The sequence below is a fragment of the Plasmodium sp. gorilla clade G2 genome (genome assembly GCF_900097015.1).
Source record: "Plasmodium sp. gorilla clade G2 genome assembly, chromosome: 5".
Lineage (NCBI taxonomy): Eukaryota > Apicomplexa > Aconoidasida > Haemosporida > Plasmodiidae > Plasmodium > Plasmodium adleri (nom. inval.).
Genome location: NC_041697.1, coordinates 727,504 through 752,852, shown reverse-complemented (window position 1 = coordinate 752,852; position 25,349 = coordinate 727,504). Strand labels below are relative to the sequence as shown.

The 25,349-nt window shown below is 17.5% G+C and overlaps 9 protein-coding genes across 9 annotated transcripts; 6 read left to right on the top strand and 3 right to left on the bottom strand.

Moving 5' to 3' along the window:
- Nucleotides 1–339: 339 nt before the first annotated feature.
- Nucleotides 340–3,264, top strand: PADL01_0519700 (conserved Plasmodium protein, unknown function; the record flags this gene model as incomplete). The annotated part of the gene is made up of 1 exon (XM_028685565.1): nt 340–3,264. The coding sequence occupies one exon, from the start codon at nt 340–342 to the stop codon at nt 3,262–3,264; it is 2,925 nt and encodes a 974-aa protein (XP_028537051.1).
- A 946-nt stretch (nt 3,265–4,210) lies between these two features.
- On the top strand, nt 4,211–5,349 carry PADL01_0519600 (Ap4A hydrolase; the record flags this gene model as incomplete). Its single annotated transcript, XM_028685564.1, has 5 exons — nt 4,211–4,215; nt 4,503–4,642; nt 4,800–4,903; nt 4,977–5,086; nt 5,250–5,349. The coding sequence occupies 5 exons, from the start codon at nt 4,211–4,213 to the stop codon at nt 5,347–5,349; spliced, it is 459 nt and encodes a 152-aa protein (XP_028537050.1).
- Nucleotides 5,350–6,166: 817 nt separating this feature from the next.
- Nucleotides 6,167–7,111, top strand: PADL01_0519500 (phosphomethylpyrimidine kinase, putative; the record flags this gene model as incomplete). Its single annotated transcript, XM_028685563.1, has 1 exon — nt 6,167–7,111. One exon carries the CDS (start codon nt 6,167–6,169, stop codon nt 7,109–7,111), a length of 945 nt encoding a protein of 314 aa, XP_028537049.1.
- Nucleotides 7,112–8,295: 1,184 nt separating this feature from the next.
- PADL01_0519400 (conserved Plasmodium protein, unknown function) lies at nt 8,296–9,210 on the top strand (the record flags this gene model as incomplete). The annotated part of the gene is made up of 1 exon (XM_028685562.1): nt 8,296–9,210. The coding sequence occupies one exon, from the start codon at nt 8,296–8,298 to the stop codon at nt 9,208–9,210; it is 915 nt and encodes a 304-aa protein (XP_028537048.1).
- A 544-nt stretch (nt 9,211–9,754) lies between these two features.
- Nucleotides 9,755–10,411, bottom strand: PADL01_0519300 (U6 snRNA-associated Sm-like protein LSm2, putative; the record flags this gene model as incomplete). The annotated part of the gene is made up of 3 exons (XM_028685561.1): nt 9,755–9,898; nt 10,116–10,280; nt 10,409–10,411. The coding sequence occupies 3 exons, from the start codon at nt 10,409–10,411 to the stop codon at nt 9,755–9,757; spliced, it is 312 nt and encodes a 103-aa protein (XP_028537047.1).
- Nucleotides 10,412–11,320: 909 nt separating this feature from the next.
- Nucleotides 11,321–13,441, top strand: PADL01_0519200 (conserved Plasmodium protein, unknown function; the record flags this gene model as incomplete). Its single annotated transcript, XM_028685560.1, has 1 exon — nt 11,321–13,441. The coding sequence occupies one exon, from the start codon at nt 11,321–11,323 to the stop codon at nt 13,439–13,441; it is 2,121 nt and encodes a 706-aa protein (XP_028537046.1).
- Nucleotides 13,442–14,393: 952 nt separating this feature from the next.
- Nucleotides 14,394–17,203, bottom strand: PADL01_0519100 (protein phosphatase PPM9, putative; the record flags this gene model as incomplete). Its single annotated transcript, XM_028685559.1, has 6 exons — nt 14,394–14,429; nt 14,545–14,634; nt 14,746–15,014; nt 15,134–15,197; nt 15,293–15,418; nt 15,563–17,203. The coding sequence occupies 6 exons, from the start codon at nt 17,201–17,203 to the stop codon at nt 14,394–14,396; spliced, it is 2,226 nt and encodes a 741-aa protein (XP_028537045.1).
- Nucleotides 17,204–18,860: 1,657 nt separating this feature from the next.
- On the bottom strand, nt 18,861–19,707 carry PADL01_0519000 (40S ribosomal protein S9, putative; the record flags this gene model as incomplete). Its single annotated transcript, XM_028685557.1, has 3 exons — nt 18,861–19,299; nt 19,402–19,469; nt 19,645–19,707. 3 exons carry the CDS (start codon nt 19,705–19,707, stop codon nt 18,861–18,863), a joined length of 570 nt encoding a protein of 189 aa, XP_028537044.1.
- Nucleotides 19,708–21,234: 1,527 nt separating this feature from the next.
- PADL01_0518900 (conserved Plasmodium protein, unknown function) lies at nt 21,235–22,827 on the top strand (the record flags this gene model as incomplete). Its single annotated transcript, XM_028685556.1, has 1 exon — nt 21,235–22,827. One exon carries the CDS (start codon nt 21,235–21,237, stop codon nt 22,825–22,827), a length of 1,593 nt encoding a protein of 530 aa, XP_028537043.1.
- Between the last annotated feature and the right edge of the window lie 2,522 nt (nt 22,828–25,349).

Sequence of the window (25,349 nt, the reverse complement as noted above, 5' to 3'; positions counted from 1 at the left end):
ATGGTAATATAAGGTCAATATGTATATTATATATATATATAATATTATATTTATATTAATTTGAATATAATAAAAAAACAAGCTTATTTTATATATCATTGTAATAATATTCTCACAAGATTTTATTAAATTAAATATAAATAATATAATTTATTATATATATATATATATTTTTAATTTTATTTTTATTTTAAGATGATTTTTTATTTTTAAAACTTATATATAATATATCACATTTGATTATATATATAAGATAATTCATTTGTATAAATATGCCATATTTTTATAATTACCATAATTTATAAGCTTTTATAATAATATGAAAAAAGGAAAAAAAAAATGGAGAACAAGATTATGCTAAACCTAAATATGCTGATGAAAAAATTCCTTACAGAAGAGAAGGAATATATTAAATTTATGAATAAAGAAAAGAATGATATAATAGTATTTGAAAAAGAGAATTTTTATATATATAGTAATGTACTATGTGGAATTGAAAGTAGAAAAAAAGAAAAATATAATGTTGGTGATATATATTTATTTTTATGTTTAGCAAAAAGTAGTTATACATTTTCTTATATTAATTCGATTGGTTATAAATATATTAGTATATTAGAACGAAACAAAATAATAAAAACTATTGAAGAGAATCATGAGGATACAGATGAAATAAAAATCAATTGTTATATATTTGATCAAGAAAAGAATATTAATTTGAATAAATATGTAAATACACATAACGATTATTTAATAAATATAGATCTCTTTGATAAATTGGATGAAGTAGAAATAGAAAGTGACATATTATTTGCACAAAAAAATTATAATAATGATAATATATATGATAAATTTAATCAGGACAAACAAAATGATGATGAATATATATCTAATATTAATGAAAATATTATAGAAAAAAAAAATATTAATGATGATCCACATAATTATACTGATGAAAATTTAATTTCATTTGATTATACCAAAAAATTATTTGATATAAATAAAATTAATGAATCCTTTATAATCCATATGAAAAATGATGATATATTTTCCACCTCTTTATATAATAAATATAAAATGAGAAAAAGCTCAAAAAAAAAAATTAACAAACTTAAAAAACGTAAATATAATTTTATACAAGATGATATATGTTCTACTATATATGACGAAATGATTTATTTTAACAACAATGAAATTAATACAATAATAGAGGGACATAATAATCTAAATAATAATTTCGATTTTATAAAAGTAGAACATAATATGGAAGATATAAAGAATAAAACAAATTATCACTTATATAATAATAATGAAAAGGATAATATGGATGATCATACATATAATAATGATCTTAATGATCATAATGAAAACAATGTTTCAGATGAGAATGAAAAAAAAATAAAAACTTATAATCTTGTAAAACATTATTATGAAAATAATGCTTTTAAAAATATTTTTTTTCAGAATATGAATTTGTATTCATTAATAAAAAAAATATATTTAACAAACAAATTTAGTGAGGAATATATAGATAAAAGTACACATTTTATTATTCAAAACTTTTATACTAATTTTATTTATTATATTGAAAATTATGATAAATATGTACTAATGTCAAATGAAGAGATGCAAGAACAAAATAAAAATATAAAAAATAATAATACGAATGGACTAGAAAAGGATATTATAAATGATGAATATTATTTGAATGACGAATATGTTGATAAAAATGAGTTGGATGTATTGTTATCGTCGTTCAATGAAAATTATGTAGACATAAATGAAATATATAAGGACAATATATCTCCATCATTTGAAAATTATAAAGACATGTACAATAAAAATAATAAGGATGTGATTCCTTTATTAATACATAGTAAGAGAAATTATCATAACCTTTCATTTGATGATAAATATTCATTACAATATTTAAAAAATTTTAATGATCATGATAAATTAATTTTTTTTAACAATATGATATCTAAATATATATATGCAATTAGTGATAAAAATTTTTATGAACGAAATAAAAAAACCATAAATTTTGTTCATAATTTTTTATATCAATATAATGTATCATCGAATGATATAAAAGAATATTACAATATTGTGTTACCTCAAAAAAAGTGTGTAGCACCACAAAAGTTATCAAGTAAAAATGAAGACGATAAAAGTGATAATGAATTTTGTTATAATCAATTTGATGATGTTGATGATGACGATAATATGTTCGAGATATGTAAAGATCAAAATGTAGATTTAAATAATGATAATTGTATGGATGACGTTATAAATAGGAATATCAAATGGAATAATGAAGAAATTATTGCACAAAATAAATATGTACAAGTTAATAGTTCGAATTTAAATAATTCCTCTATATTTAATAACCTTCAATTAGATAATAATATTAAAGATAATAATTTTGAATTAATAAAATCTGTAAGTGTAAAAGAAGTTAATGTTAATGATGTGTATGATAACTTAGGAAACAATTCAGAAGATTTTAGTAGAATATATAATTATTTTGAAGAAGAGCTTTTAAATAAGAAAAATATAAAAAATGTATTTATAAATGGTATTAAGAAAAATATTATTGTTGATGATCAATCAAAAATGGATGATAAAAAAAAAATAAAAAAAAAAAATTATAAATGGATAGATGAAATACATTTGGTATATAAAAAAAGACCAATTATTATAATTGAAAAGAATCAAATAATAACAAATAGTGATAATAAAAATATTGTTGATAATACTAGAAAGCCAATTATTAATAAAAATAATGTTAAATCATTCCTTTTACATAATAAATTATTAACCACGAATAATGATGATATTTTACAAAATGATAAAAATAAACAAAATATATTTCATTCTACATCCCTTATATATAAAATGTTTAATAAAAGTATAAAATTTTTATTTGTTGAAATTAATCATATTAAAAAATTCACACAAAATGACTGGAAATGTGTAATTGCCGTTATATTAAATTCAAAAGAATCTATCAAATATATTTTCAAATATTATCCATATCAAATTACTACAACTTTATTTTATCCCTTTAAAAATTTCCTATTTATATATAATGATGACGTAATACCACATGAATTATTATCACAAAGTAATATGGAAATAATTAAATTAAATCGTGATCATAGAAATGATGATCATTTGGCTGTTCAAAAATTCTGGAAGAAAATAGAGCACTTCATCCTACAAAAGAGGGATTCAAATTTTTATATTCCAAAAAAAAACAATTAACACAAAACAATAGAATAGAATAGAATACATTTCAAATACGAAATATGTCATTGTTTCTACATATATTAATATATATAATATATATGTAATGCTATATATTATAATTTTTTTTAATTACTATAATATTGTATTATAACATATATACGATTTCATAATAATTTATTTATATAATATATATAAGATGCTATTTTTTATTTTGAACAATAATCGTATATTAAAAAATAAGCAATATTTATAAGAAAATAAAATTTTATCATAGATTATTTTCAGATTCAGTAATGATTTAAAGAAATTATTTATCAAGTATATAATTTTACCTCTTTTTTAATTTTCAAAAAAATATATATTTATGTATTATTTTTATAAAGTTTGATTTATTTTGTATGAAATATTTAATTTTTTAATTTATCAATTTAAGTGGAGCGAGCACAAAATATTATATATATATATATATAGTTATTTATTTATTTTTTTTCTATATACATAATTATTATATGTTTACCTTTAAATTCTTATAAATATATATATATGTCGTCATAAAATACAATGTTCTGTTATTTATTTTATATATATATATATATATATATTTTTTTTATAATTTTTTTTTTCTTTATATTATACTTAATCCTATTCTATCCTATTTATTTATTTTATTTTTTTTTTTTTTTGTTTCCTTATATAACTCTTCATTTTCTAGATATAATAAAAATATTATAATTAAAAGTAACATTTTAATAAATGAGATAACAAAAAATAATATTTTTTATAATTTTCAAAAATATTTTATTATATAGAATTATGTGAGAATATATTTCATATATATATAAATTATTATCTATTAATATATTTATTATATTATTCTGAGCAAAAATATTTACATTCTATTTTTGAAGGATCGTTAATATTTAAATATAATATTCCTGTAAAAAAAATAAATGAAACAAAGATGAAGTAAGAGGCATAATAAAAAAAAAAATAAAAAAAATAAAATGATAAATCAAATAATAATAATGAAATCAAAAACAAAAATACGTTAATATTTGAAAAATAAAACAAATGTTAGGAAAATATAATCCTATTCTTTTTATTATTTTAATTTTGTTATATACTAAAAATATATACCATGTTGTTTCAAAACAATAAACATTAGATAATATATATAACTTTATATTTGTTTATATAATATGTCAGAGTCTATATAATTTTTATTTCCTTATATATATTTTTTTTCGTTGCAGAATTAATATTATTAAAGCTTTTGGCATATTATTATGTAGACTTAAAAAATATAGTCCAGTTATAACAGAAGATGTTAATAAGTTTGAATTTCTCTTTTTGAAAGCTTCATATGCAGATAAACATTGGACACCTCCAAAAGGTAAAATATCTTATGATCTTAATAATATAATTATTCAATTATTTTTATTTTGTTTTCATAATAAAATTTTTAAATATTAATTATTATATAATTATTTATTAGAACTTTATATTATTTGTTTCTAATTATGAATATTTTTTATTTTTTTTTTTTGTAGGATTGCATGAAAATAATGAAAGCGGTTTAGAAACAGCAGTAAGAGAAACATTGGAAGAAACTGGAATAAGTAAGGATAAGTATAAACTTCTCAATTATCAAAAGGTAATATATATATATACATATATATATAGTAAGCTCCTTATATAATTAAATATATTGTTTATTATTGTTGTAGACTTTAAAATATAATGTAAAAGATAAACCAAAAGAGACCACATATTATTTGGCTATGTTGTTAAACAACGATGAAAATGTAATTTTATCTGATGAACACACGGATTATAAGTATGTTACTGGATTATTAAATATTATTATAATCTAAATTTATATGTGCATTTATAACAATCATTGAAATATATGTTATCATGTTGTATGGATTTTTACATATATCGATATACATTAATTAAACACACACATATATATATATTTATTTATTTTTATTTTGTAGATGGATTGGAAGCCATGAATCAGATACTTATAACCTTCCTGAATCTTTATCTGCTTTATTAAAAGAAGCAGAAGAATTTTTAATTAAAGAACAACTATAACATATCATTCTATTAATAATATAAAATTACAAAAGTAAAAATATGTATATATATAATATTGATTATCATACAATATGTCATATATATATATATATATATATATGTATATATGATAATCATTCAATGTAACCGTGTTTTTATTCTATTTCAAAAAAAAAAAAAAATAAAATAAAATAATAAATAATATAAATTCTATTTATTTGATTTAATATACACATATACAATATTTAATTATATTTTCCATTATATGTTTTCTTTTGTTGCAGCTTTTTATTAATTATTTGTTGAACCTTTATGAACTATTATATATATATTTTTTAATTGATTTTTATATTATACATATATATGTATATTTTTTTTTTTTTCTGTATTTATTTTACAAATATATACATATCATGAATTTTATATAAATTCATTTTCTCTTTTATTTATATCGTTCACATGCATATATATATATATAATATAAATGTCATAAAAAAAAAAAAAATTATAACATCCGAAATTAACTTTTGAAAATGAATAAGAATTTATTTGTAAATATAATATAAATAAATAATTTTTTTTATAAATAAATGCGCATAATATATATTTATATAGGTTCTATAAGTTTTATATTTTAATTAATTTTTTTTTGTATTGCACTTCTTACCAGTTAAAAATTACACAATATTTACATATAGTATTTAACATATTTTCTTTGTTTTTGTATTTAAATTTGGTTAATAGTTAAATATGTGTAGTTATCCATAATATATATATATATATATATATATATATATATATATATATATGTTTTTTTTTTTTTTTTTTTTTAAATATGGAAGAACATCCAAAAATTTTGAGCATAGCAGGTAGCGATAGTTGTGCTGGAGCTGGTATGCAAGCTGATTTAAAAACAGCTATGAGTTTAGGTTGTCACTGTTGTACTATTTTAGTTGTATTAACAGCTCAGAATACTAAAGAAGTAAAATCAATTATAGAGGTAGATGAGAAATTTATTGTTGAGCAGTTGGATGCAATATTTACTGACATAACAATTGAGGTAGTTAAATTAGGAGTTTTATATTCTAAGAAAATAATATTATTAATTCATAATTATATAACAAATATTAATAAAATGAGAGAGAAAAAACTACTAGTAGTTTTTGATCCAGTTTTTGTATCAAGTTCTGGATGTATGTTAGTAGAAAGCTTAGATTATGTTAAATATGCATTGGATTTAATATGCCCTTTAAGTTGTATTATTACACCGAATTTTTATGAATGTAAAGTTATTTTAGAAGCTTTAAATATTAATATAGATATAAATAATATGAGAACAAGTGAATTATGTAAATTAGTAACTGAAAAATTAAATATTAGTGCTTGTTTATTTAAAAGTTGTAATATAGATATAAATACGGAAGATGAAAATAAATTATATGCCGTTGATCATTTATGTATAAAAAATGATCAAGATTATGATACAAAAATAAAACAAAAAAATATAACTTATGATGTATATAAATTAAAATCAAAAAGAAATCCACAAAAAGATATACATGGTACGGGTTGTACTTTATCAACAGCTATATCATGTTTCTTATCCAAGAAATATGACATTATACAAGCTTGTATTGAATCTAAAAAATATATTTATAATTGTATTAATTATTCATATGACCTTGGAAGTAAAAGTCAAGGATTAAATCATTTAAAAGCTGCACAGCATTTAACAGACTTCAATGAACTACAAGTTATTAAAATTGATCAAAATTTGTAATAAATTGTGGAAATATATACATATACATATATATATACATATTTGTTATAATATCCTAAATGACAACATTAAATATATTATATACATATATTTTTATTTTTTTAAACATGAATTATATATATACCATTCATCCTTATAAAGAAGTCCATTTTCATTTCCACTTTCTTTTTATTTACACATATTTATTATATTGTAACTTTATTTGTTAATCTGTTTTATTATTTTAGTTATTATATATGTGTTATTCATCATATATTTTTTTTTAATCACATAAAAATTCAATATCCTTAAAAAAAAAAAAATAAAATAAAAAAAAAAAAATAATAAAAAAAAATATATAATAAATATATTATTATATATAATATTTTTTTTTATTCCTTATATAAAATTGTACCCCCTAAGAACAAATTAAAAATATATATGTATATATATATATATATATATTATATATATTATCATGGCATTACTTTTATGGTGTCATACAAAAATATTATCATATTTTAAATAAGTAATATATATATGTTTAACGTAAAAAAACGAAAATATATTTACATATAAAAAATAAAATAAAAAACCTTACAAAGTTAAATCTTAAAATTTTCAATAATTACAAAAAAAAAAGGATTTAATTTCATTATATAATAAATATTCAATCACATAAATATAGTGGAATGTAATTAAATATATATATTATATATATATATATATATATATGTAGTATTTATTTTATAATACAATAGCTTTCATATTTAAAAACAAATAGTAATTAAAACATAAGGAAAAAAAAAAAAAAAAAAAAAAAATAAAGGGAGAGAAATATATATATATATAATCTTATATGTTCAAAATTAATATAGGTATAATGTTATTAAAATCTTGCTAAGTTGAAGAATATTCAATAATAAAATATAAAAAGAAAAAAATACAAAATATATGATTATATCATATAATTATATAAAATTATTATTATATATATATATAAGATTGTTTTAGAGAATATAATAATCAAGTTAAAAAAAAAAAAAAAAAAACAACCAAAGAAACAAAATTAAATATATATATATATATATATATATATATATATTTTTCAATATACGTATTGGAATATATTTAATAAAAACAAATATAAAGGAATATAAAAAAATATACAAACATACAGATAAAACAAAAAAAATATTTTTATGATGAAGGAAAATTATATGATTAGACACTTATTTAAGAAATATGATTTAAAATACTATAACAGTATGAGTAAAGGGTTGTTAAATAATATAAGAAATATTAATTCTGTAGTGTTATATGAAAAAAATGTAAATAAGAATTTGATGAATTTATTATATAAAAAACATTATAACACATATAAAAATCGTGTTTTCAATTCAGCTATGTATAATAATACACCTTCGAATTATATGAACAATCCAGAAAATAATAATATGAACCATTTACAAAATAATTCTACTTATAAATATGAAAATCCAAATAACTATTATCAACCTAAATATAATAATAATAATAATACTATAAATAATGAAACTAATGAAAATAATACGACATATCAATATTTCAGTATATTCGGAAGTACAGCTATGTGTTTAATCAAACCCGTATTTCCTGATTATATTACAAACAAAAATAAAGTAACTATATATGGAAAGGGTGGATTTCAATTTGTATTTATGAGAAAACAAAGTAATTCTAATAAATATGACAAAAATAATAAAATGAATATATTTATTAAAATTAATAGTTTATCAAATGTTTTATCTTTAAATGATGTGGAAAAATTAAAAAATCCTATAATCATTAAAGGAAGTAATAATAATTATTTAACAATTGATAAACATAAAGAGAAAAAAGATCATATTGTAATAAAATATAAATACCAACCTTCTAATAGCCCAGAAAATAATTTTAATGATATGAATAATATGGATACGGATATTAATGAAAATATGATTATTAATGATGTTAATGATGAAAAGAGAAACAATTTTGAAGAATTGCATGTAAGTTTTTCCTTTTCTGAATTTCTACTCTTTCAAAAAGCTGCGAACTTATTATTACCTCAATTAATTGGTTGGGCAAAGCAATATTAATATATATATATATATATATATATATATATTGTAAATTTTATAATATATATATTTTGTTCTTCAACCAAATTATTTTCTTTGAACATATATATTCATACTTTAATATTTTTTATTAAATTATATTTTTTTTTTTTTTATTGTGATACGTAATTTTCTACTTATTTATAAATTTTAAATATTTCACATATAAAAAATGATAATTTAGTTTTTATATACTTTTGAACATTATAAAAATATCTTTTTAAAAAAATTAATATGAAAAAATGAATTATAAAATGAAATAAATAAATATATATATATATATTTATTTGATACAATGAATAGATTCATGGTTTAAAGTAAAAGACAAAAACAGAAAAAAAAAAAAAAAATAGAATAAAATAATAATATTCTACAAATGAGTTCATATATAAAAGACATACATATATATATATATATATATATATATATATATATATATATATATTTATTTATGGAAAATCATATTTTTGTATTTTTCAATTATTTATTTTTATGATCCTTACAACTTTATATTACTTTATTTTTATTTCCTTTCTTTTTCTTTCTCGGCTACCATTTTTGCCTCTTGTCTACACATATGATGTAACTTTTGAACATCAATCTCATTTGAAGGTAGGAATACATATCTAACTACAGATCCTCTAACAAAACATGATTTTATAGATAACTATAAAAATAAAAAAATATATATATAATTATAATATAAATAAATATGTTGCCTTTCAAATATATATATATATATATATATATATAATTGGTAAATACTATATAATTTAATTGACATTATATATACATTATAATAATGTAAAATAATAAGTAAATGTAAAATTAAATATATATATATATATATATGTAGACATTTCTTATATTTTAAATGGAAGTACCAAATGAGGATATTTCTCCGGATTATTTACTGACACATTCGTTAATTTTATATTTAAATATTGATCAACTGAATGCAAGACTCCTGATATTTGTAAATCATTTTTTAATTCGACAGTAACATGATGATTTTTCTCAGCTAGTTGTTGAAAAAATGTAAAAAAGAGCTACAAATAAAAAAAAAAAAAAAAAAAAATTATATATATATTATATATTTATATATAACATTTCACATGATCTGTTGAAAATTATTTTAAGCTCGTTATTCAAAAATATGTATTTTCTCCCATCTTACCATTTTGTTCTAAAATTTTAAAATGATTTTGTAAGATATTTAAAGTATTGAAGATATAATAAAATTATTATTATTATTGTATATATTTATAATATATCATATAAAACAAAAAAGGAAGCAAAGCTAACAAACCGTAGTACTAATAATATATACAAATTTGTTCACAGAAAATAGGATTTAAAAAAGTATAATGATTTTATAATATCATTTTAATAAAAACATCATAAATTCTTAAAAGTATAAAATAAATCATTAATAAAAGAAAAGAAACGATGTAGTTATGAATAATATAAAATTTATAATATATATTATGAATATAATATAATATGGTATATTAATTACATATCACCCAAAGGCTATTTTAATTTATCATGTGCTTAAAACTAAAGGAGAAAAAAAAAAGAATAATAATAAAAGTAAAAGCAACAGTTATTCTTATATTAAAAAAAAAAAAAAAAAAAAAAAAATTAAAAATTAAATATAAAAAAAAAAAAAGCAATAATATTTTTTAACATATTATATATATATATATATATAATATCAGATAAATAAAAAAAAAAAAGGACGTAGAAAAAGAACTTCACAGGTTATTATAAATATGCAAATATATTAACATAAAATATTATATGTAATATATTTCTAAAATATGTAATTATTTAAACAAAACAAATATAGATAAATAAAAATAAATTATGAAATATTAAATTCGGAATAATAAATCAATTTAAGTACAATTATAATTTTGCATAGAAATGTAGAGCATCATATATATATATATATATATAATATATGTATTATAAAATATAATAACACAAGTTACAATTTCTATATTATACATTAATATATATATATATATATATTTTTATTTTATTTTATTTATACATATATAATAAAAGCCTTTTTGGATGTAATATGAAAGAACAGAACGAATTGGAGAAGGAAGAAGAAGGAAAAAATAAAAATAGCTTTTCCAATGTTAATATAAAATTTGAAGCATATGGAGAAGGGGATTATAGATTATTAAGGTATTTGCCTGATGGCTCTTGTGTCTTTGAAGAAATACCGAATGAAGAAGACAAAAATCAAAAGAATTTACAACAATATGCTCAATTATTTTATTCAGTAATGGATAAAATGAATGAATCAAAACTTATTGATGAGAATTTAAAAAATAATAAAGAATGGAATAAAGCAGAAGAATATCGAAATTTAGTAGAAAATGATTTAAAAGAATTAATGGTATTATTTGATATGTTATTAGGTACACTTAATTATGATAAAGGCAGGAAATTTTTGTCCTTTAATAAATGTCAATATAATAAAGATTCAGAAGAAAATAAACAAGATTTATATATAGCTGTTACAAGTAGAAAAGAGCTGTTAGAGAATTTAAAAGATTTATGTGAAAAAACAAAAATACAAATTGATTCAATTAATGGAATTATAGGACAAAAATATTATCTATTTTTTATAAATCAGTTAATTAAACATTGGAAAATATTAAATAAAAAATATTCAGAAATGGATTATATGCAATTTGATAATAATTTCCCATATGTAACACAATTATCTGTAGAATTTTTTTTTCTTCCATCTATATTTTGGAAATTTTCATCAAACCCTATATTTTTATCTTGGCCTCCTTTTCCATCCTTTTCCCCTTTTAAATCACAATATGCTCATATAACTTTTTCATTAAACTATTTAGAAGAAAAAGCAGATATGCAAAATATAATCAAAAACCTTTCAAAAAAAAAAGAAAATGATATGTCCGAAATGGATTGTGATAAGGAACTAGACAATTCTAGTGTTAAAGAAAATTCTGCTCAAAGTGATATAATTCATGAAAATATAGAGCAAAAGAGTTCATTTCCAATGGATTTAATAGATAATAATTTTGATCAAAATGATTATCAAAAAGGAAATAGTACAAATGATAGCAAACATGTAGATGATTTAGAAAAACAGATGTATACAAATAATAATGAGAAGAATTATAAAATTTACTATCCCAATATCAAAGAAGACGAAATTAAAATATTTAACTTATTAGATAATACAAGCAATATTAAAGTTCAATTTGATGGAATAGCTTCTCATTTCATAGAAAATAATTATTTGTTACAATTAGATTTATTCCCTCTTAATGTTAAATTAAATAGTAAACGGCAAGATAGTCAAAACGTATTACAAGGGGAAAAAAAAAAAATGGAAAATATGTTTCCACATATTGTAATTCCAAAGAATATCATTTTTGATCAAGCCAAGAAAGTTCATGAAAAGTTATCTAAAGCACAATGGGTTTTAATAGATAAATCCATTTTTTCTATTTTAGCTGAACAAGCTAATAATTTAAAGGACACAAATAATGACTTAACAATCAATTTGGATAATATACCAGATGTACATACAAAAATTAAAATTCATTGTACCCAAATAAATCATCAGTCAATTGAATTCTTAATTCATGATATCAAAATTTTATCATTGTCTAATAAATATATTCCAGTAGATTTCTCTTTTGTAATTTCATATGAATCTATAGATATTCCACATTTCAAAGATGATAAAAGTAGTATAAATGAGGAGGAAAATACTCCTTCTCGGCATAATAATGATACTGATAGTCAATATAGTTATAATACAAGTAAAATGAGTAATTCTCAGAAAGTAAACAATTCAGAAAATATCAAAGGTTCAGAAGAAATAAACAATAATCACGATCCAATAACTAAGAAAAATAATACATCTGATGATATCTTAGACGAAAAAGATGAAGCTCTTTCTATAGATTCTGAATTAATACAAATATTTTTAAATTTATCATTATCCAAAATAAGAGATTTATTTATTTGTTCATGGAAATATTTTTCCTTCGAGTTACCATATTATTCAGCAGATATACATCCATTAATTTATCAAAACAACTTTTCTGATTATCGTTCAGATACATTGATTACAAATTTCTTTTCATGGTTTTTATCATCAATGATTAAATATTTAAGAGTGAAAGAAAAATTAATAGCACCTTAATAGTAGGTAGACAAATATAACACATAGATATAAATTTTTTTTTTTTTTTCTTCTGAAAATAACCAATATATGTGATAAACATAATAATGAAGCTAATACTATATAATAATTCTCTATATGAATAATATTTTAGAAATACAAAAGAGATAAGCTATAAGATATTATACATGTCTTTAGGTACCAAATAATCATATGAATCACTGATTATTATTATTTATTTTGTTCTATTTTTATATTATATTATATTATATTATATTTTTTTATTATTTATTATTATTATTTTTTTTTTGTGTATTAAGTGTATTTATTAACATTTTGATTATTAATTGAATTTATAAAGAGAAACATGCTTAAATATATATATATATATTTTTATTTATAATGAAAAAGAAAAAAAATATAAGTATGAAATTTTTAAAAAAATATTAATCTTAAAAAACATATTATTATAAATCAACTTATAAATTCTTATATTATTTTTATAATTTATATTTTTGAAGTTTGAATTTTTTATTTTTTCCCTTTTTTTTTTTTGATATTCGAATAAATTATTAAACCTTAAAAAAAAAATGAAAATCAATCAGAACAATAAATGTTAATATATAAATAAATAGATAAAAATTAGTAATAAAAAAAAATTGAATATAGTTAAATAGTATAGAATAAAATAAAATCATTAGTATAGTTTTTTAGATAAATAAAAATATATACAAAAATATCAATGGTTAGGAAATATTTAATTATTCCTTATAATAAATGAATCACAAACATCATATATATAACTGAATCACGTCTCTGGTAAATGTATGAGAAAAATATCACCAAAAAAATTAGACATATGAACAGAGGGTAAAACAGAACATAAAATAATATATATATATATATATATATATATTACCCGTAGTGATTTTTAAAAAATAAAGATGAAAATAAAAAAAATAAGAGTATGATTTCAATAAAATTTGAGCAACATGGCGGTTAAATTATCCTACAGAAATAAATTTAAGAAAAAAAAAAAAATCAAAATATATGGATGAATTCATATTAATTATAGACATATATATATATATATATATATATGATTTATTTACATTTCAATGTACCTGACTACCATAGGCATAAGCCGTTTTTATTATTTCGCTACATGCCTTATCCGGATCGTTGTTATAGGCTTGTAATATTTTAACGATATCCTATAAAAAAATATAAAATCAAACAAATAAATAAATAAATAAATATATATATATATATATATATATATATATATATGACATAATAGTATTCATTAACAGATTCTTTTGTACCTTATTAGACATGGTGTCCCATACTCCATCACATGCCATAACAACATAATGATAATTCATTTCGTGAGCGGAATAATATAAATTATCAGTTTCCTTAAAATAATTTTCATCAATATCGCTTTTTTCAATAACATTAGTACGTTTTGTAATTTCCTTTTCTTCTTTCTTCTCGTTACACTTTTCACTGTATATTTCTTTACATATAACATCAGGAGTAGCTGAAATGACATTATTAAATTTAAAGTCTTTGTCACCAATGGCTCTGGAAACTAAAAAAAAAAAAAAAAAAAAAAAAAAAAAAAAAAAAATGGAGAAAATAATAATACAATATAAATTGATACATATATATATATGTATATATTATATATATGTTATTATTAATATTTACCTGCAAGATATACTTCCTCTTTCATGGAAAGCCTCTCAAGCAAACTAGGCTTGTCTTTATTATTCTACATGAAAATAATAATGAATGTTAATACATATACATAAATATACAAATATATATTTTGTAATAATTTTATTTGTTGTTATTTTATATCTTTACCTTTCTAGCATTTGCCTTAACACGATAAACATTTTGTAGGCATATGACATCTCCTCCCATTTTTTTGATCCTCTCCTTTTCTTTAGGATCATTGGGCTTATGATCATTTGACAACATTTCCGTTTTCTATAAAAGATTTTAACATGAAAATAATGTAACACATAAAGATAGAGGAATATAAAAAAATTAGATATAAAATGAGATAAATATGAACAATATATATATATATATATATTTATTTATTTATATTTTTCTTCTTTTTATATATACCAAGGTGTTATTTATATTAACAACCCCTATGGCTCTACAATCTCCCAAATTAGCTACAAACATTTTATTTCTAAAAATAATTAATGAAATAATAGTACAGCCATGATTAGGAAATTTTGATACTTTTAAAAATTGTTCATCAGTTTTTAGAAATGCTAGTTTTATATATTCCATTATTTGTTCATCTGTTAATTCGTCTAAAAATTTTAATTTTTCATAACAAGTGGAATTATCAGATATATTATTATTCTTATTATTATTATGAGGATGGCCTATATTATTGGAACATTCTTCAGATATATTACAATTAATATGTTCATTTTTATTATTTAAATTTGTATAATTCATTTCATTCATTTTATCTTTTCCTATATGTTCTTCATTATTTTTATTTTGTTTAATAATATCCATTTCCTCAACTTTTCTTTTCTTCCTATATTCTACATCATCACTTATAGTATTTAAATACGAACTATTAATTAATCTTTTATCTTTATTTTTTATTGGTGTGTTATTTTCAATATCTTTTTTATTGCTATGAATATTATTTAAAATAGTGTCACTTGATATTTGATTTACAGAAGAAATATTTTTTAAGAAATAATCATTTTTATAAGTTGTATTAATAAATAAATTATCTTTTCTTTCTTCTTCTGTTTTATTGTTAATGCAATAATTATTATCATTTATATTATCACCTTCTGTATGCAAATCATTTATAATTTCATTACATTTGTTGATATTATTATTGATATTACACACATCATTTATATTATTCATATTATTGATATTACACACATCATTTATATTACTAATATTATTTATATTAATTGTTGTATTACCTAATCCTATTTCCTCATTCTTTACGTTATCAAATTTTCTTCTTTTATCAGGTGATATATTAATATCATTCGAACTCAATTTATTAATTGTAGTAGAAGATTGAACATCTTCCATATCTTGATTATAAAAATAATAAATAATATTTTTTATAATATGATTCATACAATATTCACAAGCCTTTATTCCTCTATGGCCATCAAAAATAGAATAAAAGTATAATGGATTTTTTTTATAAAAATATAAAGTTTTATAATCATTTGAATCAATATATCTAGTAAGATCAGTTAAAACAATATAACGATCTTCTTGTTTTTTTCTTCTACCTTGCATAGTTTTTGTATAACTAGTTAATTTTATTTCTTTTTTTTTCTTATTCCTTTGAAAAAAAAAGTCAGATACAAATTCATTATTTTCAAATGTGCATACATATAAAAAAAAAGACTTCTCATTAAATAAAGTCAAATTATTATTTTTGTCATAAAAATAATATTTCTCTAATAATGTATGATAATATAAAAATGTCTTTCTATTAAATACCCATTCGTATGTATACATTTCCCATATACCAATAGTTATAATATAATTTACAATATCTGTAATACTTTTACAATATTTTAAATCATTTATACTATTATATTCAATTATTTTCTCTCCATTATTAAAATTATTCATATCATTCACATTATTCATTTCTTTTATATTACTAACCTTCTGAGATTCACTCAAATTATTAACACTCGTTTCTGTGATCATAGTTTCATTATTATTCTTATCTCTATAATTAGTTAATAAACTCATAATAGAAAAAAAATAAAATATAATAATAATAATAATAATATATATATATATATATATATATATATATATATATATATATATATATTTACATATATATATATATATATATTATAATGGTACTTATTTCCCCTTAAATATTATATCATATAATTATATTTACTCACAATGCAATGTTATAGAAATATATATTTTAAATCCACGACTATTTGTATGTACTCATTTTTGAACAATCAACATAAAATAATACTAAATAGATATATTTTATAATACGCATATATACATATATATATATATATATATATATGTATAGCATATGTATATTATTATATTTTCTTTTTCTTTTCTTTTATTTTTTTTCTATCATTTAATATTTAATTATTAAAAATAAAAAAAATAACTGAAAAAAAAATATATACATATAAAAATATAAGAATTGTAGAAAATAAAAATAATGCATCATAAGTATTATTTATATATATATATATTTTTTATATTTATATTTTTATATTTATGTACGTATGTTATTTATTAAATGCCCTTTTTACTCATTATATTATTAGAACATAATATTTACTAGTAAAGTTATAAAATTTTTTAAGCATTTAATTAATATAATAAAAAGAACAGTAATATGTCAATATAAAAAGAAATATAATAAAAACTACAAAATTAAAAAGGTTACTTTATATATATATATATATATAATATTAATATTAGGATGAAAAAAAAATAAAAAAATGAAAAAACTATAAAAATAATATTATACGCATATGTGTAGGGTATTACATATATGTACATTTATATATATATTTTTTAGATTTCCTTTTTTATATTCATAATACAATTTTAATAACCACAAAAATAAATAAATATTAGATATATAATATTATTTGTAGCATTATTAAATATTATATATTTCAAAGATATTTGTGCATTTATATTATAATTTTATATATAATATTTTAATGCTTATAGAAATATTATTTGAATCTATTTTTTTTCAACACAAAAAAAAAAAAAAAATAAAATAATAAAATAACCAATTTTATAAACCTTATTTAAACAGAACATTATTTTTTATATTAAAAATGTGACAAAGAAGATGGATATATATATATTTAATATTCTTATAACATAACATGGAACGTTATTTTTTTTTATTTTGTTGTGTCTCGCGTATTATATATATATATAGGCAAAACACAAATGGGAATTTTTATTGTAAGAAAATATTTTTCCTTTAAAAATAAAAGAAAAAGGAACCATAAAAATATGCTTGATCACCTCTTAGACCATATTATATACTTATTCCTCTTTTTCTTTTACATTTATTTTATTTTATTATTTTTAATAGAACAAAATAATATATATGACTTAATTACAATTATTCATTCAAAATTCAGGAAATTTTTCAATTAAAAAAAAAAAAAAAAAAAAAAAAAAAATATATTTATATATATATATATATATTTATACATATAAGGTAAAAAAAAAAAAATACTTTTCTTTTTTCTTTTTCTTAAATTATTTAAATGTACACTACTGTACTTGTATACATATTAATACTTGGTTATATATTTTAATCCATTAATTAGGAAAAAAAAAATATAAAACATATAACTATATATATATATGTATGTATGTATATATATTTTTTTTATTCTGCTTCGGCTTCAGTTTTTTCTTTTTGTTTTTTTAAAGATTTTCTCTTTACTCTTCCTGGTCTTGCACCACCAAAAGGTGAGGTCGTGGCAAAATCGATGTGTTTTTCTGAGTCAACACGAACTAAGAATGATGGAATATCAACCATTTGTTTACCAACTCTTATATGTCTTTGTCTTATTAATACTCTTGCATGATGTACAGATTTTGCTAATCCAAGTTTAAAAACTTTAGTTTGTAATCTCCTTTCTAATAATTTTGGCAAAGTTAAACCTAAAACGTAATCTAACTTTTCTTCATTTTCTCCTAACAATCCTTGACGAACCATTCTTCTTAATAAGGCTTCTCCTTGAAATATTCTTTTAGAGCTCTTTTCATCTAAGGTTAATAAGTACCTTGCAGCGGATCTAATTTTGGCTAATAAATATTGAACTCTAAAATATAAAACAAAAATGTAAATAAATAAATATATACATACATATATATATATATATATATTATGTTTTATCTGCTTTATTATTTCTTAAGATACTTACCTCCATATTTCTCTTTTATTCTTTAATCCATATTCACCTATTAATTTTAATTCCTGATCTAAACGTTCCTATATTAAAAAAAAAAAATAATAAACAAAGAAATGAAGAAAATTATTACGTCAAGTTAATTAGGTATACAGCAATTCAAAATTATTACTCATATTATACATATATATATATATATATATAATATTTTTATTTATTTATTTTATATATTTCCACAAAATTATAAAATTTTCTTACCTTTTCAAATGGACGTTTTGGATTCCTTGCTGTTTTAGAATAATTCCTGTAACTTTTTGGCATTTTTTATAAAATATATTTATATTATATAAAATCTATCAAATTCTTTTTATTTTGTAAAATATAATATATTTTTACAAATTTTAAATAATATTAAAATTCTGGGATATTAAATATATTATATATGTATTTATATATATATATATATTTTTTTTTTTTTTTTTTTTTTTTAATTTTTATAAACTTTAAAAATTCATTTTTTTTTTAAATTAAATTTAATATGTATAAAATAATATATATAATTATATTATAAAAAAGAAAAAAAAAAGGGAATATTTCACAAGAACTATTTTTTTTAAATAAATATAAAAAGCATTAAATATGTATTATAATATATATAATATATATATATATTATTTATTATATATAATGTAATATATATGTATATATAATAAATATTATATTTATTTAATACTCCGCTGTATAAAATAGAAATTTTTTATAATATAAATTCAAAACAAGAATATACTATATTATTATTTTATGTATAAAAAAATATTTAAGGGTAAATATTAATATATATATTTTTAATTATATTATTAATGGCATATACTTTTATATAATAAATATAATATGTAATATATATATAAACATAAACGCTGAATTACATATATGAAAAGAATATACATATAAATATATATATATATATATAATTATATATATATACCATATACCTATGAATATATATTTATATTGTGATTCTTTTTTCTTTTTTTTTTTTATGTCCCTTTAAAAATAATAACTATAACTTTTATACAAAAAAATAAAAAAAAAATTATATTTTAATATTTTTTATTTAAAATATATTATATTCTTTTCTTATTTATATAATTTTTTCTCATTATAATGCCTTAAAAAAAATAAAGAAAAAAACAGAAAAAAAAAAAAACTTTCCCCTTCTCCCTTTTGATCACCCAATAAATATATAATTCTCTATTGCCACATATTTTTTAAGGGGCATATATTATATAATATATTGTTATATATAATTGTGTAAGAAAAAAAAAAAAAATTAATAAAATAAAATAAAAAATAAAAAATAAAATATTACAAAATGAGAGAAAAAAGAATAACATTTTTTATATCTTTAATTTTTTAATATTAAAAGAAAAATAAATATATTTATATAATAACCTAATTTAGTAAATATTGTCGTCCTTTTTTAAAAGTATCATTTTTTATTTTATCATAATGATAAATCTAGAAATATAATAAATATATAATGATTGATGTTACTTATCCTTAAATTTTTTTTTTTTTTTTTTTTTTTCATATGGCAAAATTGAAAAAGTTGATTTTTAAAATTATGTGAAGAAACATATAAAAGGATGAGCTCAAAATGATATACATAAATTATGTATATATATATATATATACACATATGTGTGTGTGTTTTTTTTTTTTTTTTTTTTAAAGTAAATTATAAAAAAAGAAAGCACAACTATATAATAAATAAATATATAATATATATATATTAATACATATACTTTATTATAATATATATGCCTTGCTGAATTTAAATTTCTTCCTATGTATATTTATTCCCTAAATAACTTTTCTGTTGTGTTTGTTTTTTTCATTTGTTTTTGTATATCCTTTTACAACATTCGTATAGTTAAAGGATTAATACAATATAAGAAAACGAAAATATGTAATATCAATTATGAGAAAGGTAATTTATTTAGTAAAAATAAAAATGGCGGTAGGAGAGGGAAATTTAATGTTGAACGTAGGTTATTCTTTTTAAATAAAAAAAAAATAAAAAAAAATAAAGACAATAAAAAAGATAATGAAAGTGAAGATAATAGTTTCAACGATAATGAAAACAAAAAAAAAAATAGTTGGGAAAAAAAAATTATCGATATTATTCCAATTAATAATGAAATGTTTGAATATTATAACACTAAATGTAAATATAAATATAATAATAATAATAATGATATTATAGAAAGGAGGTCGCTCATTAACAATTTAATACTTCCTTATAGAGAAAAAGAAAATTTTATAAATACATTCTTAATACATATGGATAAGTATTTTTTGTTGGATACGTTAATGCATATGAAAAATGGCATATATGATAATGTATTTTATGATTATACACAGGATGCTAAAAAAGAGAATAAAAAAAATAATATGGAAAAACAAATAACAAACAACAAAAATAATAATGATAATAATGATGATAATAATAATGATAATAATAATAATAATATACAAAATGAACAACGGCATAAGGATACATTAAATAATAATAATGCTGGAAATCATAAAATACACACCTTATATGATAAAATAAAAAACTTAAAAGATGATTTGAAAACAAATAATCAACACATGTCTGATTCACTTAAAGTAGAAAAATATATCAATCAACAACTGATAAAATTAACTCAAGAAATTATAAAAATGAGAGAAGAAAAAAAAAATGAAGAAATAAAAGAAAATTCAAATATTGAATGGAGTTTTTATTTAAATGAAAAAAAGAATCCTTTAAATTGTTTTGTTTACATGGATGTACCTATTGGAACTGTTATGTTAAAACCCAAAAAAGTGGAAGATAAAAATTTGTTAATTTCTATAAATGCTTTGAATCATATAAAAAGAAATAATCAAGAAATATTAAAAAATATCTATTTTAAAAAATTTCATATTACTTTTGATCATATATATCAAAATTGTAATTTAATGACACTTATTGTAAATAAATTATTAGATCAAGAATATATAATTAAATCATGTACTATGTTTTCTCTTTTATCAATATCTTATTTTTTAAAAGATACTTTTTATCAGTCATTTCTTTATTTATTAAGTAGTAAAATTATATGGAATCCATTATTATATAATATCTGGTGTAATATATATCATACCACATTACCATTAAAATTATTTATGGTCAAACAAGCATTTTCCTACACAAATATTGTATTTAATTATATTGTACAATCCATACGAAATAAATTAATAAATCTAGAAACATTTTTATTAAATTATTCTTTAAAATCTAAAATTCAATTACAACAAAAAAAACATAATACTTATGATAATCATAATTTTAAAATTGCTACTGAGGAAATATACCCTGATCCGAATGATCAAGAGGAGTTTCAATATATATGAAATTAAGGGGGTAGCAACATTAAAGGGATATACAACACACAACAAATAAATATAAATAAATAAATAAATAAATACATATACATATATATATATGTGTAACCATTTTTATTTTATTTTATTTTATTTTATTTTTTCTTTTTTTTTATAAATCAAGGAAAAGTTATTTCCAAATATGTTTATTTAAAAATTCTACTTATTTATTCACTTTTCAATTTTTTGTTTTATTTTTTTTGGTTTTATTTTTTGTTTTATTTTATTTTTTTGTCTAATAAAAAAAAAAAAAAAAAATTAAATCAACTTTTTATATTTTTAATATATAAAAAAGAGAACATATAATTATTCATATACAATGGTAATAATATCTTATAAAATTAAACCAATGAAAAAATGGAAAGCTTTTTTTTAAGGAAATAATAAAAAAAAAAAATAGTAACCATAAAAGAAATATATATATATATATATATATATATGTGATATTTTTATTTTTTTTCTTTATTTTAAAAATATATATTTTACTAATTGATACTCATCTACGTCTATTTCATATTATTTAACAAAATTAATTTTTTATATATCTTTTTATATTATATATAGTACAACAAAATAATTATAAAAAAATATATATATTCCCATATTTTCATTTTATTCATAAAAATATAATCGAAATTCATACACTTGTTTAATTTTGTGGACAACATATTTTATGATTGAAAAGGAAATTTTATTATTTTTTTTTTTTTAAATATAATTGTCAAATATACTTTGGTTTTTTTTTTATGTAAAAGTCTTATTAAATATGAGTAATTTTATGCATCTATATAATATTTTTATAACATGAAAAATTAAGAAAAAAATATATATTATACATATATATATATATATATATATATATATATATATATATATATATATATATATATAATATATAATACATTTATATATTAAGAAAATTTTATAACTTTGAATATTTAGTGTTTTATTCCTTTAATATATTTTCCCTAGTATTATTTTATATAAACTACCAACATAATATATAATTGTGATAACTATTTATATATATATTATATTTTTTAATAGAATTATCTATTATATATACCTATATTTTTTTTTTTTTAATTTTTCAAAAAAAAAAAAACTGTAAAATATTAAATATTATCGAAATGTTTGATAAATATACATATATAAATAATAAATACATATTATACATATAATATAAGTTACGAATACACGAATATTATGACATTTTTTATAAAAATACTTTTTCTTATATCTTATTTATTAATCTTTTTTTATGGTTCCGTATATAATATATATATATATAATATGTACATATTATATCTTATACATTTTCCTCCATCCATATAAATGATCAATCAATAATTCAAAATGAACTATTTTCATATACATTAATAATAAATATATATAATAACGTAAAATAAAATAAGTTATTATTTTTATATGTATATAATTATATTATAATATATATATACTTATATATTATACATATATAGAAAGTTTATCATACTATTTGAAAAAAAAAAAAAAAAAAAAAATTTATATATATGACGAGATGCATCATACTTTTTTTTTTTTTTTTTTTTTTGTTTTTAATATAATAATATTTCTTCAAGTATATACAAATGAATAAAAGATTTTAATCAGAATTATAATATAATATATCATATTAGCATATGTTATTTATTTATAATTATTATATGTTTCTTTTTTGAATATATTTACATATATATTATATAGTATGACTATTAGTTATGTTATTACATTTATTTATGAAACAACTAATAATTATTAGAAAAAAAAAAAAGGAAAGAAAATACATTATTTAGTAGAAAAAGAAAGATTATTTGAAAAAAGGAAAAATATCTAAAAGTAAAATACATTCTTTATATATTATGAACACAGACCATTATTATGATATTTATATATAATATAATATATTTACTATATATATAAAATAAATAGATTTATAAAGTTGAGACTTTTTTTTTTTTTTTTTTTTTTTTTTTTTTTTATTAAAAAATGTATTTATTACTATTATATATTTGAATGTTTGTATAAATAAATCTTTAAATAGTGTTAGTTTTCCATATTTCTTTTTTTTTTAAAAAATATATATGTTGCTTTATATATTGTAATTATATATATTATTACGTATGTTTTTATATGTTATTTGATTTCTTTGGTTTTTTTTTTTTTTTTCTTTTCTTTTTTTTTAATTTATTTGTTTTCTTTTATATCTATTTTTTTATTTCTAAAATATTTCAATATATATATATATATATATATTTATAGTTATTATAAATTGGAACCTATTTAATGGATTTTCCAATTTTTCTTTTTTATTTATGTATGAATTGAAAAAGAGAAGTTTCCAATTACATTAGACATATGTTTACATGTTAATAAATAAATTCATATTAATTCTATTCATGTGAACATGCGTATATAATTTATTCATTTTAATATATATATATATTTTTTTACATTTATATTCTTTTATTTCT